The 19,838-nt window shown below is 41.8% G+C and overlaps 1 protein-coding gene across 45 annotated transcripts in view; it reads left to right on the top strand.

Annotated features, from left to right (window-relative positions):
* Positions 1 to 19,838, top strand: part of TCF7L2 (transcription factor 7 like 2) — a 206,590-nt gene that overhangs the window by 73,996 nt on the left and 112,756 nt on the right. For 41 of the 45 annotated variants that reach the window (XR_012669427.1, XR_012669428.1, XM_048857892.2 and 38 more), the window contains exon 4: positions 2,898 to 2,999. The exons of the other annotated variants lie outside the window; for them this stretch is intronic. Coding sequence is in view for 39 of the 41 variants with exons in the window: in XM_048857892.2 (XP_048713849.1) it covers positions 2,898 to 2,999 (102 nt within the window). In the remaining 2 variants the exon portion in view is untranslated. The remainder of the gene's footprint in view (positions 1 to 2,897; positions 3,000 to 19,838) is intronic. 45 annotated transcript variants of the gene reach the window in all.

The following is a 19,838-nucleotide window of genomic DNA, read 5'->3' as shown; positions in this document are numbered from 1 at the left end:
TGTCCAAAACCAGGATGGGTAGATTCTTACTCTTAAAATAACAATAACAATCATAAAAGCTGAGATTCTCTCGTAATCACTTGTCTCCGAGAGCTGGGCCTTTGCTTAAACTTCAAACACTGGGAAACTTGTGATTAAAATGGTGAGTTGGCAACATTGCTTCTCCAAAATAATTATAGTTTTTGTTAGTGTTGGGTTTTTTTTTTTGGTAAAAGAAATTCTGGAAGGTTCTACTCCAATTTGCCGAAATCCTAAATGTGAAGATTAATAAAAACAAATTTTTCATGGAACTTTAAGTACTCAAAGGGGCACAAACCACATGTTTATTTCTTTGAATTCCAAAGCTTGAAAATATGAGACTCTCCAAAAGTATATCTACACTGAATAAAAAAACCTGCAACACTGAGTCTCTGACTCTTTGAGTTTCTTGGGCTGGAGCCCAGGCTTTGAGACCCTACATGCTCACAGGATCTCAGAGCCTGGGCTCCAGCCTGCACCTGAACATCTACGCTGCTATTTTTAGCCCTGCATCCCGAGCCCCACGAGCCTAAGTCAGCTGACTCCGGCCAAGTCTTGTACTGCAGTGTAGACATAGCTGAAGTGATGGGAAATGATAGTGCATCTCGTGTTGACTGTCACCACAGTGCATACAGCCTTGCACCTACCAGGTCCTTCACGCTAGTAAATGTTGTATGCACATAAATGAAGGCATTACTATCCTGCTAAATACATGGAATGAAATAGATGCAGACACTGGATATAACAGGTGCAGCACAGAAATAGGAATAGATGTCACCTGTTAAATCAATGGGGGTTCAGTCCAGGGAAGTCCCACTACAGTATGTCCTCCAGAACTTTGTTCTGTTTGTTTTTAAACGTCTCCAAGCAATGTGGCTTTCACCATGTCCCTTGAGAAAACTATTCCACAGCCTGATCCGTCTGTCTGGCTGCATATCTCAGAGAACTGTGGGTATACTACTTCTGCTAGTTTTTGGGGGGCCAATTTCTGCTCTCACTCAGGTGCATGTCAGTGATTCTAGTGACTTTAATGGGAAGACATGCATGTCCTAGTGCAGAACTTGAAGTCCATATCTGCTCCCAGTGAAGTCAGTGCCAAAACTCCATTGCTTCTTGAAGTTTGGTTCAATTCTGAAAAAGAACTAAGTAAAAACAGCACATTCTTACTGAGCTTATCTACTCTTCTGTATGTTCAGAGTCCTATCTGCTGACTTCAGTGACCCACAGAATCAAGACAGAGGACAGAGTGAGCTGTACTTATTTCTTCTTGTGTATAATCAACCAGATAGTTTAAGTTTCACTTAGAGTGCCAATCAGTTACACCTATGCAAACCCATTGAAGGAAGTGAGGTTGCAGAGGTGTCATGGAAGGCTATTGGAGAGACAAGGTGGGTGAGGTAATATCTTTTATTGGACCAACATCTGTTGGTGAGAGAGACACGCTTTTGAGCTATACAAAGCTGCTCTTCAGCTCTGGGAAAGGTGCTCAGAGTTTCACAGCTAAATACAAGATCCAACAGATAATTCAGCATAAGTAGTTAGCACATGTACTATGGGACCATTCAAGGTGAAATGGCCCGTTAACAACACTGTAAATCATAGGACAGAAAAGTGAGGTTAGTGGGTTACAATGGACGTAATAAGCCATAAATCCAGTATCTTTATTAAAACCATGATTTTTAGTGTCTAGCAAAGTTATGAATTTGAGCTCCCAGGCTCGCCTTTTAAAAGTGTTGTGCAGGTTTTCGATGAGGATTGATAGGTCAGATGTAGAGTGATCACTTTGTGAAAAGTCTTCACTCACAGGAGATGTGGTGTTTTTGTCTTTTATCATTTTCCTGTGTGAGTTCAGTCGAGAGCATAGTGATTGTCTGGTTTCAACCACTTAGTTGCAATTGGGGCATTCACTGCACTGGATGATGTACACCAGATGTTGTGATAGGAATGTGTAGGAATCATGGATTTTGAAAGGTGTGCTATGGAGGGTGTGGATCGTCGCAGCAGTGGAAATATGTCTACAGATGTTTGCATTGGTTTGGCAGGGTCTGGTGCTGCTTTGAGTTGGTGTGGCGCTTGCTTTGAGTTGGGGGGTTGTTTGAGGGCCAGAAGAGGGGGTTCAGAAAAGCTTTATTTCAGGATGGGGCCATCAAGAATTGGGTTGTTTGATGCCCAAGAAGGAAATAATCCATTTTGACTTACAGACCCCGGGTTGAGTTTGCAAAGGTAGCACAAAATAAACTTGTAAACTGAGAACATTTGATCTGAAAGCCACTGAGAGAAAATAAACATGGCACCTCACAGTGGTCAATACAGAGTTGCCTTTCAGAGTAGAACTGCACGGTGAGGTTGGTATGGTGCTTTGAAGACACAAAGAGCTATAGAAGTTGATTATTACTATTATTGGCATTTGCTGAATAAATTCTTACTGTGAGATGATAATATGCTGGGATTCAGGAGTTGTGTTTATTTTGGGTTTTTTTTTTTTTAAAAGACTTGACTGTCCACCCTCCTTCCCTTCCCCCTGCCCCTCTCAGTTTCTCAGCTATTTTATTTCTGTGTTTTTTCTTCTTCCAGATCTGATTTGTTAATAAACTCATTCAAGATAACATTGTCTTTTCAATTTGCTTTATTTCCTTATTCTGCTGTTTGAAAATGCTGCTGTATGAAATGAAATGAATGAAAACGTTAGTGTTCTGGGCCAGTTTTGTTTCACATAACCATACAAAGGTACCTGCCGTCTCTTTGTTTTTCGTTTCAGTTCCTTGCATATGTTTTAAGTTATATCTTTTTTGCCCATGTTAGCTAGGATTTGTTGTTTTATTTTGTCTTTCTTTTCTGAACTCATTTTTCTTTTCCCATTTTTGTTTTCTCCCATCCAGTATCTCCAGATGAAATGGCCACTGCTTGATGTTCAGGCAGGGAGCCTTCAGAGTAGACAAGCCCTCAAGGATGCTAGGTCTCCATCTCCAGCACACATCGTTGTAAGTAAACTCAGAAGACATTCTTCCTTGGTTGAAAAAAAAAAAAAGACATTTGACATTAACAGCATTTGCTTGTCATCCTTTTTCTTTTACTCAACACACAGAAAAGGGCAAGCCAAACCCAGGGTAAAGGGTGGGGAATGAGTTTTCTGTTGCTGGGCAGCACTTCAAAATATTATCCATGGCGTATAAGCTCTTGCTTTTTGGAAAAGTGAAGAAGCTAAGTGCCCCTTAAATTTACACTCTCCAAAATTATTTTGATTTTATGTAAGTCCAATCCAGTTGATTTACAATTCTAACTTTCCAGCTGTTGAAATGAACACTGGGTTTGGGAGAATATTGAAAAATAAACCACCTCCAAGAAGCATTGTGAATTCTGGGCCTGATCTGTAGTCCTTACTCAGACAAATCTTGTGGGGAGTTAGTCAGGCAGAGTCTTACCCAAATAAAGTCTTGTTAGGATCAAGCTAAAAATATTTTAAAATGAACAACAGCAAAAATCTTTTCTTTCTGGTGCATTTTCACTTAGTATAAACACTGAATGTCAGCAAATGGTATGTTTACAATTCATCTCAAGAAAAATCCAGTTCCATTGTTGAATTCTGCTACTGTAGTTAAATTTCTTCCCATACAGTAAAAGTGATGGTAATGTTACAGTGTTCAAGCCGCATGTGAGTATGTGTTTAAATAATGTCCAAAAGAAACAAATTGTTATTTGTATACTGCACTATGCAACTATGACTGCCCAAACTCTTTCACATTCACCTATATCTGGTTTTTATGAAATTTTAGCTAATGAGCCCATCAGTTCTGAATGTTGAGCTGATAAATTAACCTCTTGAGAAGATGGCTCACAGCTTGTTAGAATATTTCTTTCAATATATTTTATCATCAGATCTCATGTTTTTGACTTTATTTTTTTTATAATTAATGGATACGTAGGTGAAATTATGCAAAAAGGAAACTGCTCATGTATTTTTGATATCGGATCTAAAGCTGATATAGTTGAGAGATCACATCAGACACTTGAAAGATATTAATTTACTTTTTTTAAAAAATGAAAATAACTTAGAAATGTCTTTTTAAAAAAAATATTTGTGTCTCTTAAACGTGAAAAGTCCCAGACCCTTTGTTATGAGCGTCTTAAATAGTTTTGATAAAATGTTTTAATAACTCTTTGAATTAATAGTCTTAAAAACCGACCTGAATAAGGCAGAGCGAAATGTAGACTGTGCTGATATTTAAATGGTCAATGCCAAATTCTGGTTATTCACTTTTTAAAAGGATTTTATTTTTCCTTCCTGTTGTTTGTGCTATTGCTGTACTACGAGCTCAAAGAAAGACGTTTACCTCGCTACCTCTTTTATCTGGTCTACAAACAAAATTCCTCGCCTTCTTCCCCCCTCCCTCATGCCAGCCTATCACTTATTTTCTAATGGTGAATAAGCCAACAAGAATCTGCCTTTTATTTAGTTGTTTATCAATCCATCGTCAATAAGGTCATCAGAGATGAAAACATTCCTCTGGGAACTGGGTTTGATAACTCATGTGCCCTCTGCTGGCTGGCTGGTTATCGTCCTTTGCCACAGCAAAGCAAACTACAGGGCAACATGCACATCGCTAGTCTTTCATTTTAAATTTTGCTGTGACAGACTTGTTTATCGGAGGAGGAAAGAAAGATTTTAATAGATTCTGGTGGATGATTTTTGCTATTGGATTATACGTGTTGAAGGTAGGTCAAGTGTTGCTTGTAAATAAGTTGTCACCTATTTTTATATGTGATTGCAATTTAAATGGTGAATCTAAAAATGCAGATGAAGATGGGAGGTGTAATTGAATTTCAGGTTTCACTGAAGTCTGTTACTCTTCAGAATAGGCTCTGCCCTTTATAAATAACAATTTCCCTCCCTTCAGACACAGTGTGCCCCTTTCGGGAGAGCTCACAAGCAATTTGCTGGTGTCTCCCTTCCTGCAGCACCCCATCTCATTTAAATGCTGCTTTACCATATGCCTGACGCATGTGCAGATGAGGGATAGATGAGTTGACACCCCCTCAAAAAAATTGATAGATTCTAAATTCTCTTATCCATTCTGGAAACCTTTTTCCAGGAAGCCTGAGGTGGACTCTTCTGTGGATTTTGACTGTTTATGGGGATTTTTAAGAGCTGTTTCACTCTGCGATTCAATAAAAAGTGTACTTACCATAGCAACCACTTAGGCCGTGAGGAACATATACTACCTCTGAGATGGAGACCACCTTCCAAAAGAGCCACAGCTGTCATTTGTAATGTGATCTTTTGTGTTACTTACAATGTTCTGGGGGAAAGGCGGGGGGAGAAGAAATGTGTTTTGATGGAACAAAGTTTGTGCAAGGTTTAATCTTGTTCGTTTTTAAACGCCCCCCCCCCCCCCCCAAAAAAAAAAAAAAAAGAAAGCTCTGCCTTGTTACGTAAAAATGCTGTTTCCCTTCCCATGTGCACACCCCCACACTTTCCTTCCTCACTCCAATTCCTGGTCATGCTAATAGATAAAGAATGTAGTTTTTTGTAAATGAAGGCCTTGTGACTGGTGACATACTGGGGGAGGTGGTGATGGCGGAAAGAGGGCTAAGTAGATGCAGATGCCAGCTGGATTGGGATGTGTCAGATTTCTTCAGTGCCACCATTTGTTGATGCTGTTGATGTACAGCACACCAGGGAAGTGTTGCTAGTTTCTCTAATAATGATCCGCACTGAGTTATGCTACGAAAATGTGATTAGTCTTTATATGGACGAGAAGAGATATTTACCTCTCAGTGTTTGTGCGCGCACACATGCAAAATAAAGATGTATCTAAACAGTTTTCTTCCCCCACACATACTGCTATCTTGTACACATGCCGTGTACATGTGCTGATTTTTCTCTTGAAATCCGTTGTGCTGCCTCAAAGATGTGTAATGAAAGGACTGACACCGGCAAATCACTTCCTATGTTTCATGTATTTCTGAAATCAGGATTTGGGGCTAATCTTATAGCTGGATTACAAAGGGAGGAAAGGACTGTGTAAGCATGCTTTCTTATGAATGCTTGGTCACACGTAACACAACTCCTAATTAGGGCTACGTGCTTTACACCCTGATTAGGTGAAACACCCATTGGCTTCATTGGGAATTTTGCTTAATGACTCAGGACTGCAGAACAGGGCTGTATTCTAATGATTACCAGGGCTGTACTTATTTGTCTTCTGGTCTCTTTTTCAGGTTAGTTTAAGAACATGAAGTTAAGGCTACAAAAACTGAAGCAAAAGACCAGCATGAATAATGTGGTTGGATTACCTCCAGCGCTGAGGGCTGGGTTAATACTGCTTTTCATGGTGCTTGAGGGGGTCTCCAAAACCTCTGAGAATGTCCGCTAGAACAGGAGTTCTCAGGACAAATTTTTTGGTGGCCTCAGAGTGTGGCCACCAACTCTTGCTGGTGGCCGCTCTCACACTTTCCCCTAAAATACTTAATTAGCTTTAGGAAAAACAAATAATTATGCACATAGACACATCCAAATCACTGTAATTTATTTATTGTTAGCTAGTAAGTCTGTTGTGAAAAGTGATATTAACAAACATGCAAGTATCACTTTTCACAGCAGACTGACTCAGCCCTGTCAAGCCAGAGGACAAATTAAGTCCCAAATGGGGGAGTCGGGGGTGGCAGCAGGGGCCAGGGGCAATGGTGGGTGGGGGGGCTGGGGCCTAAAGCCCCACGGCCAGAGCCTGGAGTTGGAGCCCTCAGCCCCTTAACCAGAACCTGCTGCTCCACCACCCCAGAGCTGAAGCCTAAAGCCTGAGCCCCACTGCCCCAGGAAGGTGGGGAATTCACTGGCTGCCTTCTCCTCCAGCGTTGAACCCTAGGTGTCTCCAGAGGGGGGCAGAGCCCAACCCCTGCTGGTGGTCCCAGCAATGAACACCGAGGTGGTGCATCCAGGAGCAACAGGAAAGAGGAGGGGCCACTATTTTGCCGCCCATCCCCACCCCATTACAGCCCAGGAGGCTGTGGCCACAAGAAAAGCACCGGTGGCTACATGTGAGAAATGCTGAGCTAGATACTCTCTTTATGTATTTAGTACACTTTAGAAGGTACAGCAAGAGGATCCATTTAAAATCAGTGCATTTATTTGCATTTCAGTGCTTCGGTTGTCTACTAAGGCCTGGCATCTTGTTTTGGTCCAGCTGCATGTCTGTGTCCAGGGGTGAAAAGAAAATTGGAGGCGTGGGAGAAGTTCTTTTAAGAATACACTATTAAGGCTGGCAGGCCAAAATTTTGAATTCAGCCTTCAAATAACATTTTTGGTTTTGGGGTACAATACTGGGCTTTTGTTTTGTTTTTTTGTTTTGTTTTTCCCCTTGGAAACATTCAGTCTTCCAAGAACAAAGGTTTCAACATCTATCAAATCCAGATGGGCAGTTTGGATGATCCCCAACTTACAGGGGGTGTTTGTTGTCCTGGAATCATATGTGTCCATGATGCTCTGTCCCTGTGTGCCCTCGGGGTGGTGTAATTGACAAAACTGTCACTGTCCAGAAGTAGGATTCTTGTCCATGTCTAAGATGCAATAGGGCAGGCAAGTGGAGTGGAGACAAGGGTTGCTCACAGTTCTCGTAGGGAGGAAATAAAAGATCTGAACTTTAGGCCTTCTAGGTCTTGAATAATTCCCTCTATATGGTAATTTAATTAACTTTTTAAAAATTATATTTTCCTTCTTTCATTAAAAATGTAAGTTGTATAGTTCTCATTCCCTGTTTTCTGAGTAAGTATTCTGACTAAGCTATAACTACTGCAGATGATAGGGTAACATTGTGGGTTAGGGGCCTTTGACTGGATACTACCTCTGGTATTTTAGTTATACAAAAGCTTACATTTAGCTTGCTTTGTACCAGGCAAAAACATGCTGTACCAAAAACGGTGTTTTTGGTATAGTGTGTGTCTTACAAAACGGTAAAAGTCTTCAAAAAATTCCCACGTTTTCTTCTGCAGGGTACACTTTTGAAGTCAATGTAAATTTTACCTTGGGCGTGGTACTATTTGGTCTGGCTTTTCTATTGTGTAACGAGCACATCCATAGAGTAGTCTGAATCCCCAAGAACAAAGGACCACAATACTGTAGTATCTTTCTAGCTATCTGAAATTTGGCTTAAGGAGGGGAAAATAGTGTTTTGAAAAAGAAATATGACAAACGAAACTTCAGGCATCTGAAATTCTTTCTGTTCTCCATGTATTAATCATGCATAGAGAACAGTCATTATTTGTAACTTGGTCATTTTTGAGGGAATTAAACCATTTACCATATTATTTGGAGTAGGAGCCATAGGAGAAAAGCAAATAAATACAATAAAATCCTTTGTTTTTTTAAGTGGTTTCCATTTGCAAAGGCCTTTCCCCCCCTTTTTTTTCTTTTTAAAAGGGATTGTGAGTTTGTCTTAAGTTAGGTTTTAAAACTCAAGCACCTACATGCACCCCCAAAATATTCATGTCCAAACAAACAGTAGAGAGGACAAATGTGTCACCATTTTGCATGCACAGGTATGTATCTTTGCACATGCAGCTATTTGTAAGCAAAACATTTTGCAATCGTAGCTTAGTGTGTTTGGGCCAGAAGTCCCTAGCTATGGGTTTTAAAGCTCTCAGATTTATTTGTTTTTAATATTTTGCATAATATTTTGTTGTAGAGTAGCTGCGTTTTCTCTGCTACAGTTTCCCAAGTTGTTTTTGGATTTGAGGCTACAGGTGTGCACGTGATGGGACTTTTCCTTCAAACTGATCTTCTTGGTACGCAGGCTGCATGTTGAAATTGTCTAGAATCCTGTGGCACTTTAGAGGGAAGGATTTGTGTGGGTTTCATTTCATTGCTTACTGACAAGAATGGCGCTTTTGGGCGTAGGCTGCGGGGGGGAAGAATAGGTTTTGTGTGTTAATAGGGGTTGCCTGTATTCCAAGATAGTAGGGTACAGTTTGGTGTTGAGTCCAAGTATGCAGTCTTTTTCAGTGGTGCTGCAGAACTCTTAAGACCTTATACAAACTATTTAGAAATTTTTAGTGAATCTCTTGCTAAACACTTTTCACCCCTTTTGTCTAACTGCCCTGGCAATTATGGAACACACAAAATGGTGCTTATGTAAGTACATGCCTCAAATGTGTGCAAAATCTCTGACTAGTCATCATTGACTGAGATCTAGCCACAAAACTGACTCTGCTCTGTGGGAATATTGTGGCTAAATCATTCACTGCTAATTCCTTTGATTTTTAGAGGGGACAAGTTGTCTTAAATCCCTGTTCGAATCTGAAAATTTAGCGCTCCATGAAAAACCCAAGAATAGCAGCACAGGAAGCATGAAATGGTATGGGATAAACTCCTACTGAACACCGATATTATTGACTGTGGGCTCAGTGTAATGATTTTATATATGCTCAGTAATTTAGAGTAGATTAGGGTCTTTTAATAAACGATTTATCTTTATCATTTGGTACAGTTGAGAGGTAGTTGGGATTTTTAGAATCACTTAATTCCATTGCACCATGATGTTACCTGATCCCGATACCATACAAAACCTGAGTCGATGATGGGCTCTTTCCATTTTTCATCGAGCAAGCCTGTACTTGAAGGCTGAGATATTGAAAGCTGGCAATCTTTGTAATGACTGCATCTTTAGCCTTGAGTAGGGACTTAGGTGCCTCGGCAGTCTGTGCCTCTGTAGGTGCCTAAATCCCTTCAAAAACCTGGCTCTTGGAGGCAATGGTGCAGTCCTCAGCTGGTGGTATCACAGCTACATTACAGTCATGGGAGCTATGAGATTTTATACCAGATGTGGCTCTTTTCCTTTAGAGTTTTAAATTCTTTTGGATGTTGTGATATTTTAGCAGTGAATAGATATTGGCATGCAAGATGTATAGTATTGCCAACCTCAGTTGCTCAAAAATCATGAGTCAGGCAGCTGTCAAAAGATCATGACATTTAAAAGAAAAATACAAGCTGGGTTTTTTAAATTTGTCTTCTGGTTTCTGAAGGATATAGGATATACCCTTTAGGATATACTCAGATTGCAATTTTTCAAGCTTTCCTCCAGACCATTAGGGCTAGAAACTAATATATATATATATTTAAATGAAAGCTGAGGTTCTCACCTTATCACTTGACTCCTGAAGCTGGGCTTCAAGAAAACTAGCAAATGTCGCAAATGCCTAATAAAACGGTGAGAATTGGCAACCCTGGGTGCAGTTGTTCTTTGAGAAGGTACTGAAGTGGAGCTGTGGATGCACACGCCATGCCCACTGTTGAGTGTCATTTCTGGTGAATTACAGTGTTGCGGCTTACACTGTGCGTTGGAGTATTTCAGAGACTTGGCGTTTTAGTATTTATGTCCTTGTATATCCTATTAGTGAAACTTTACAGGCCTTTTAATACATTATGTGCTTAAACTTTGGGTGGAGGCTGAAACAAGGTTATTTAGATATCAAGCTTCTCTTTGTACCTTGTCGATAAACTGCCCAGCATGCTCTGAACGCTAATAATAATAATAATCAGATTCTGATACCATTTGACTGGCTAACATGGATTCAGCAAAATCATGTTGGAGTAACCATTTCCTAGCCCAGGCAGAGGCCCAGGTTAGAATGTGATTTTGAAACCCTCTGTTCTAACATGGGTTGGCCTCTTCCACACTAGGTAGCCAAGCTATGTTAAAAATGGCTTCACGCAGAGCCAAGTTTATACTATGCTCCAGTATGCATGTTAAATCCAGTTGAAAAGGTTTGGGCCTAAGACAAAGCTTTGGTGATTCATCTGCTCTTGGACAGCAGAGTTCTCACATTGAAAAGGGGTCTTGTGGGAGACACCGGGAAGCCTCTGTCCCTGGGGCCCAGTTGTAAGGCCAGTACAGCCTCCTGGCGATCCAATGGCAGTGCATTGGCCCAAGGTGAAGAGCTATTGCAGGAGTGGGGGATATTGGCTACTCAGAGGGGTGAGCCTGTCAGATGCAGATGTTGTGTAGGCAGGGTGGGAGACTTAGCAAGGCTGCTCACTGTAGGGCTCCTCCTCTCACAGACAAGTTGCGGCTGAAGTCAGTCTGAAGTTTACAGAATTAGGCATTAAATAATACAGTCTGATTTTGAGCCAAAGTCTTCATGTTGTTTGAACTTGAGCAATGATTACACTGTGTACCAGGAGATGTAATGGATTAGGATAAGGCAGGGTCACCATGTTTATAAGAGCTGGCAGCAGAGGCCTCTGTTTCCCACATAGCTATGAGTGTCCAAAGCCTTCTGTTTTCTATTTAAATAAACTTTGCCTACACTGTTCAGGTGCTGTAGTAAAGAAAACAGCGAGTACTTACCTTTAGGAAGGAAGTCAGCATCACTGAACGCAGGACCACTCATTCTTTGTGGTGCTGGAGACCAAGAGGGTTGCTGTGGTGACCAATTCAGACAGTATGGCTTGGATTATCCATGTTGTTCATCAGACACTTCCCTTTTCACTCCGTCCCTCCTCCCTAGCCACTCCACAGGTGCATCTGTGTACTCTTCTGAGGAAGAAACTTGTACTGCTGAATGGGTATGCAAGCAAACTTCAGCCAAAATCAGAGATACTTCCCCACCTGCGTCATGGGCATCAAGCAAAAATCCTCCAGAAAATACCTCTTTGGGAAAGCCTGTCGCTGATCAGAGACATAGAAAAAGATGCTGCTGGGGTGATCCATTCATAACAAACACCCAAGACCTGGGTGCTTATCTAAACGATCCAATTCACCCAAGTAAGCAAAACTGGACTGGAAATCTCACGGGAACAGACTTGCTTGCAGTATTGAAGCACTTCTGCCTTCACCAGCAGTTGGAACCGAGAAGTAAGGGGAGAAGGGGGGAATAAATAATGATCCTAGAATCATAGAATATCAGGGTTGGAAGGGACCTCAGGAGGTCATCTAGTCCAACCCCCTGCTCAAAGCAGGACCAATCCCCAATTTTTGCCCCAGATCCCTAAATGGCCCCCTCAAGGATTGAACTCACAACCCTGGGTTTAGCAGGCCAATGCTCAAACCACTGAGCATAATCTTCCATATGGCTTTCCATTGGATGATCTCAATGCACTTTGCAAGTACTGATGAATGAAGTCTTTCAACAGCACTGTGAGACAGGGAAGTATTACAACCCCCAGTATACAGATGGGAAAATAGAGGCACAGAAAGATTAAGTTACTTGGGCAAGATTATACAAGAAACCCCTGCATTGGGAATGAAACCCAGATTTCCTGTATGTTAGCGGCGGGAAAAAACAAAACTTTTTTCACAACAAAACAAAACAAGTTGCTTTTCAGACCTAAAAGAGATGTTTCAAGTTCTGTATGAATGTTATCTTTGGTTTTCTGAATATGTTGTGTGGGAAATCATTTTGGATTCCCGTCACCACTACTTTACTAAGACAAAACGGTTGCTCCACAGCAAGACACCCTGGCACAGGTTGTGTATGCTCTGTTATATCACACTGAGTAAAGGAGTTTCTGGGATGTATAATTTGATATTCATGCTTTTACCTACCATGCTTCCCGAACCTAGCATAGTGCAAACAATAGCAGTCACAAACATCCCATTTGGATGCATTATTTTCTGATCATGTGATATATAATATCATAAAGTCATTCCGAGGGTGGGGAAAGAGAGAGGGACTTTTGCAGTGACAGACAAGGTGGATGAATTTTTGCAATGTTATTTAGGCCTGGTCTCAACCTGATGGGATCTTGGAGATGGCTGGAATTTGATTCTTTCCAACCTTCTCCCTCCCACCTATCTTCAGTACAGTTTAGGTTTTCCTGGCTTCATAACTTTGTTCCTCTGCAATCCAGCACTGTAAATCAATCTGCAGGAAATTCCTAGGGAGTAATGTACCTCTGTAATGTGAACATCTCAAGTTGGCAAGACACTTGTAACATATTCGGTCCTTCCTTTTTCACAACTGGTACTGTGGAAACTTGCCTTTTCCTCTTGTTATGTCCTTGATTCAAGAAAGCGTTGACATGGTTAAGTGCCACGCTATTCAGGAAGGCATTTAAGCAGGGGCCATCTGACTTGATACTCATGTCAAATTAAACCCATTTCCTGGGAAGTTGGTTATGGAATCTCCTTATCTCTAGGTATATTGAGGATTGGGAAGGGAATAGGAAGGGGTGGGAGAGAAGAACGTGTCTTAAGTTCCTTCGGCTGGAATTCATTGCAGTGATGGCATCTTATTTCCCAAGCCATTTAGAGCTCGTGTATAAACTCTTATTGTGTATTCGGGGAATTACATTCGTACATCACTCATCCATAACTAAGAAATGGATGAAACATCAATCTTCTCCTCCCCTAACTGAAAGGATAAGATGTATGGTGGAAGATACACCATGGCTTTTTGCTTGTGATCTTTATTTTAAAAAAGAAAGCCAACCCCCTACACTAGTGTAATGTCCCAGGTCTTGAACTGCAGCCTGGCCTCCACCCACTGTCTTCTGAAATCTGTTGAGCCAAGGAGCTAGTAGGACGATAGCCTCAGCCAAGGCTCAGCCACAGGCACCCTGATTGGATGATGATCTGACTCCACTGATTGGTCCAGTCATGGCATTTAAGCCGGAAGAAGGCATAGGAAGTGTATCTGAACAACACGGTGATTTCCTGTTGTGCCTGCATTGGATCCTGCTTGTGCCTGTCTCCTGCACCCAACTCTGCTCCTGATTCCTGCTCTGCTCCACTTCTGGCTCCTGCCTTTGCTCCAGTTCTCACCGTGCTCCAGCTCGATCCTTGCTTCTCCTCCAATTATACCTCTCCTCCTCCTTACACCTTGCCTCCAGCTACCAGTCCTGGCTCCCACTCTGGCCTCCGACTTCTCATCCTGGCTCTAGCATTTGGTATCTGACCTCTGCTCTGACCCTCAGCTTTGATTCCTGGTTCTGACGCTGGCTTGACTTCTAGCTCTGGTAATAGGCAGTTGACTCTGGTGCTGACCTTGACTTCGTTCCTCAACCTGGATGTCTGCTCTGCCCACTAGGCATGATTCCTGCTCTGACTACTGGGCCAGACTGCCTACATCCTGGTCCATAACAGCTAGTAGCTCTCATCACTTCCATATCAGTACTGTAAGCAGTGATGCTTCGGACCATTCCTGCAGAATGCTATAAAGCTGTTTGACCAAGGGATTAAGGCCAGAGCAAATGCGAGAGGTGTGAGGACCACAGAAGTCCATGTAATTTTGAATATGATCCAGCAGCCAAGAAGTCTATCCCAAAACCCATATATTTGAAAAATAAAAAGTCACAAAGCATAAGATTTTGAAGGACCTTCTTCCGTTGTTAGGATTTGGAAGAGCTTTGCTGCTACTCACTTGGAGATTTGGGATGGTCATAGGGAGGCATGCATGGGATGAGTAAATGATGAGAGAGGGGCTGTGAGTCATTGACCCGAGGACTTGACCTGTATGTTAGTGGAGGAGGAAGCAATGAAGTACTTAATGGCATATTTATAGCTCCATGTTCAGTTTTTGCTGCCTGAATTAGGCCACCTAGTTCTACATCTGGGTGCTTGAATTGATACTTAGGCAACCAAATACTTCGTTTTATGTGCCTAATGACTAATCCTGAGCACATTTCAACATTAGATGCCCTACCTCAGGTTGAAAATTGAGACCATAGTATCAGTTAGGGGTTTGCCAGGAAAACATTTTTGAAGTAAGTGTATTTCAAGCGACTCAGGTATGTTTCATTAGAATGGTGTATCCTTAAGTTTTGATTATGATATCAAGAAGTTGAGTTGATTGGTAAGTGATTGAAGATAAATTTTGGCTTCTTGTCTAGTCATCATTACATGTAATCCTGTGAATGTATTAAGGAGTTGGCTTAAATAAGCAAATCACCATACCCCAAAGAGTTTACCGTTTAAATAGAAAAGAGAGGTAAAAGGTGGGAGGGAAACTGAGATGCAAAGCTGTGCAGTGACTTGCCTAGGATCACACATCAGATCAGCGGTGAAGCTTGAAAGAGAACTCTGGTCTCCTGACTTCCAGTTCAGTGTCCTATCCACTAGACCATGCTGCCCCTGTATTCTATTGTAATATGCAATCTTTGGTGGAACTAAAGATGGAAGAATGGAATGTAATAAATGTGCAAATCATCTGTCCTTCAGCATTGGTGGTCATTGTACTTGCCAGTGGCCAGCACAGAGACGCACAAAGGAAAAATGGAGCTTCGTGACATCAAAGGGTTAATAGCAGCAAGTTTGGTACAATAGCTCATTAGGCCTTAAATGTGGGCTGCAAGCTCAGAAATCTTGGTAACTTTGGACTATAGGGACAGTGAACTTTCAACCCGGGTTCAGCAATAATAAATGCCTGGTAAGTAAGGCTTCCCTTTTACAAAGAGAGGGTGGACAGATGCATTTCAATGGGCTTTAAAAGTATCGCCACTTACTGCAGCGTCTGCTGGCCGGATGCACCCGGGCATGGGAAGGCAATCAAAAGATGTACACAAAAAGGCACTTTGTGAGTGTTTAGTCAAAAGCCAGGCTGCAATCTCAGGAGGAGTTTTTGTTTGTTCAACATATAAATGATGTGATCAAAAGTGAAATTCCTAAAATGTTCCTGGAGGCGGGTGGGGTGTGTGTGTGTGTGGGGGGGGGGGGGGGGAATAAAGAGAAAAAGCAACAACTGACTCAGAAAGGGGGAAAATCTGAGGCCCTGTCTTTTGATAGTTATGGTTGCAAACCCTGGGTTCTTTAGTCTGATCTGGGCAGGTAGAGGCTTACACCTACGTGGAGTCCAATTGAGATCTGTAGCAGTTCTGCCCAGGAGCAGTGATCCACTATCATGTATGTTCAGTTCCTGCTGTGATCTTTCTTTGTCCAGTTAACCCCTCTTGGAACATTTCTGCCGAAATATCGTCCTGCAGAAAAACTTAACGGTTCCTCAGATACCTGGAAAGGGATCCTACCAGGCACACGATAGCAGGTATCCTACATAGCCTACCAGGACTTGGCAAAATTTAAAACAAATCATGGATGATTTTAACATGTAAGTCAGAAATTGCTCATATTAATCAGTGAATTCTGAAATACTTGAGGAGAGACCAGTATAAGCATTTCAGTCATAAGGTTTCTAATTTTTGGATGTGTCTTTCTGTCTGTGATTCAAGACATTGGAAAATGTGGAGCGTCTTTGTTCATGCAGTCCTGCAGGCCTCGCTCCAGCTAAAAAACTTGTGTGTGTGTGTGTGTTGTACCTCACTGCTTAGAGAGCCGAGAGACCTCCATGAAGAGAATGACAGGGTTTGATATAAACCAGCAGGACTGCATTGCTGCCTTTATCCAACAGTAAACCCTTTCACAATGCCATATGCCGCACATTCCATCGCAGCAGTGTAGGGTGTGATATAGTTAAAGCACACTCTGCAAACAGGAAACGCTGGTGACCGCTGTGTGTGCTTTTCATGTAGATAAAGTATTGGGAGCGTAACAAAAAAGAAAAGGAAAAAAAAAAGCACTCAAATGCTGGAAGTAGGGGTGGGTGGGGGAGGAGAGGGCGGGAAGAGCGAGGGAGATATTGCCGGCCTAAAGGGCCAGTAGTTGTGAAAAGGCAGACAGGAAATGCAGCCAGTTGAACAGGGTGCAATAGAGAAAAGTGCTGCTTAGCTTCTTGGTTTTATTTTTGCTGCGTTAAGTGCGGTATCAGTGTTACTGTTGGGGATTAAAATATCTTTTTTAAGTTCACTCTCCTTTTGGTTAGCATGCCAAATAAATAAATAAATAAAAATTCCAAAGTCTATTGTGAAGGCATGTTTATAAAAAGCAAGAAAACTTTCCTCCCCGTCTTTGCCAAAATTCTACACACATTGGTATTTTTATACATATACGTATGTTGGGGTTGTTTTTTTTTGCAATCTGTGTGAAGAAGGTATTGCAACACCGCCCTGGAGTTGGGAAGTAAGTAGGCAGGGGAGGGTAGAGGGGAACTACGGTGTCGTGGATGGCGAGGACGTCAGATGATAAGCAGACATCGTAGCTTTAATAAAATAAATGAAGTGGAGGGCAAACTGTATTGGTGCAAGCCAGGCTTTAACCTTGCTAGCAAAAAATGACAGGCTGAGAACTGGGACATAAGGAAAATGTGAGTCCCTGGGAGTCTTGTTCACTGGACAATGTCTCAATTGTTTCTTTGATTTTCGCAGGCAGCAGGGGATATTGGGAGATTAACTGTTTACCATCCAAGCAAGCTCTGGAGGTGCTTGGAGAATAAAGAAGTGGCAGAAAATAGCATTTTTTTTTTAAACGATTAAGGGGATGTCAGTGGGTGATAGGAAAAGGTCACACTGTTCTCTGTGTGTTGTCTGCCATTCAAATCGGGCCTTACATTTAAAAAAAAATGTAGTTTAGTTTTGTTTCTCTCCTTGCAAGCTGTTGCTTTCAGTCTGGAAGGACCCAATAATGAGGCAGTCAGGTAGCCTTTAAAAAAGGAACAAGGGAAGGAGGGAAAGGTTGTCTTGTCTTGTTTTGTTTTTAGATTTGTTCATTGAAGGTAATTTTCAAGCCTTCAGGTCTTTGCCCTTTAGCTGGACATTTTAACGTTGACTAGATTGTTTGGAACAGGCTGAAATTTGAGAATTGGAATGTCCATTCTTCCTTAATTAATCACGTCACTATTTTGTTTAAATGTTTAAAAGATTATCTTAGAAGAGGGCAAAAGAGATGACTCAGTCTTCTCTTCATATTTGTGCTTTATTCATTACAAAAACAAACAAAAATCTATTGCATACCAGCTCTATCTGGGCAAGGTTCAAAAGACGTAACTGGTAATTCTTTAGTCATCAGCTTTTCAATGTGTGTTTTGTTGGGGGGTGCGGGTGACAGGGAATGGAGCAGACCAAAGTTGCTTCTTCCAAGCAAGAAGGTGGGAGGTTTATTTGCAAGCAGATAAACCTGTTTTAGTAAATGTGGATCTTGCCTCAGTGGAGTGATGTTTAAATACTCCTCGGGCTAGAAGCCAACTTTCTGATGAATGCCTAGATTGGCATTAGAGATCTGGGATGTGCTGTGAGGGTGTTTTAACTTAGTAATGGATCCGCTTCTGTATCCCTGCATTCCCTGACTGCTCTGTGTGTGTGTTCTCTCTCTCTCTCACTCTCCCCCACAGCCCTCTTTCCTGCAGCCTGCCTTTCCTCCTGCTTTTAACTGTTGCTTGAATTCTGTAGCCAGCTGCAGTCTGCTTTGTCTCCTCCTTCCTGTCAGACAGGAAATAACTTCCTAAGTGAAAATTACAAACTTGTGCAATAGCAAAACTCTTCAGTTCTCTCAGAAATAAGGTGTCTTCTGAAATGTTAACAAAGACGAATAAATTACAGGTGCTCTTCTCTATGACAAAAAATAAAATGTTGCTATTTTCATGGTTCAAAATTCACAGGGAGCTTGGGAGCTACTAGCTAACAGGGCAGGGAAAAATTAGTCAAAAATAACACCAAGCCCGAATTAACTTTACACTTTAGGTTCTTGGTTCTTTGGAGAATCTGGCCATAAGTATCCCAGAGTGGACTGCTGGAGGCTGAGCACTTTTGAAAATCTGGCACCAGTTGTGGCTGCTAAACACTTGTTGGTGCTGCACTCTTTTGACAATCTCACGCCATGTGTGTTTCAGAAATAGCACCATTTTTGGATTACAAATGAATGGATGATATGGAAGCAGTTGATTTCCTTGTTAAGTGCCCGGCAAAGAGCTGGATTAAATAGTTTGCAATTAATAATTTGTGCAGTGAATTTAGTCTCTCTTCATGTTGGTTAATTGTCACTGAACAGATCGTGACTTTCTTTAAATTAGTTTGGTTTTCATGGAATGAAATAGTTTTTCAATGAATAGTTTTTTGCTCTGGAGATCATCCACCAGTAGTTCTTTGCAATCATTTGATATTTGAGCTCTTTGGCTTCCTCATGAAGGACACATGATATGGTTCTGTTCCTTGATTGGACAAGCATAACTTTTAGAATCTGCTTCCCACTGTGATTTATCTTCCATAAACAGTCTCCAGTACTAATTTAAAATGCACTGGTTTGGCAAACATCCCTGCCACTAAACTCATTTGCTGGTATATTTGCGGAAAATGAACAGATTTTCCAATAGAATTAAATTATTTATTACTATTTGTATTACGGTAGCACATAGAGCAGGGGTTGGCATTCTTCAGCACATGGTCCATCAAGGTAATCCTCTGGCGGGCTGCGAGCCATTTCATTTACGTTGACTGTCTGCAGGCATGGCCCTCCGCAGCTCCCAGTGGCGGTGGTTTGCCGTTCCCGGCCAATGGAAGCTGCAGGAAGCAGCGGCAAGTACGTCCCTGCGGCCCACACCTCTTCCCGCAGTTCCCGTTGGCTGGGAATGGCGAACCGCGGCCACTGGGAGCTGTGGGGGCCATGCCGCCGGACAGTCAATGTACACCAAATGTCTCACGGCCCGCCAGCAGATTTCCCTGCCAAAGGTTGCCGACCCCTGACATAGAGGTTCCAGCAAGACTTAGGGTGACGTGCTGTGGACTAGACAAATTTAAAGACTGGTCCATGCCCCAAAGACTTTAATATTTTAAAGAATATTTGCTGAAGACTCTTTTACAATATTCACCCAGTTCGAGTAGTGAATACTCTTTACACTCGACAATAGACCCATTACCAATACTAGTTGGCAGCAAGAGATTCTCCCCTCCCTCCCACTAGTCTTTGAAAATGGTTTATCTGCCGGTATAGACAAGACAAAACCATTTACAGCACCATTACAGAAAGTGTAATTGAGACACCCTCAATCTACCCCGGCAGCTAAACTGT

Source organism: Caretta caretta, chromosome 7, assembly GCF_965140235.1.
Source record: "Caretta caretta isolate rCarCar2 chromosome 7, rCarCar1.hap1, whole genome shotgun sequence".
NCBI lineage: Eukaryota > Metazoa > Chordata > Testudines > Cheloniidae > Caretta > Caretta caretta.
This window is presented reverse-complemented; position numbering and strand designations above follow the sequence as displayed.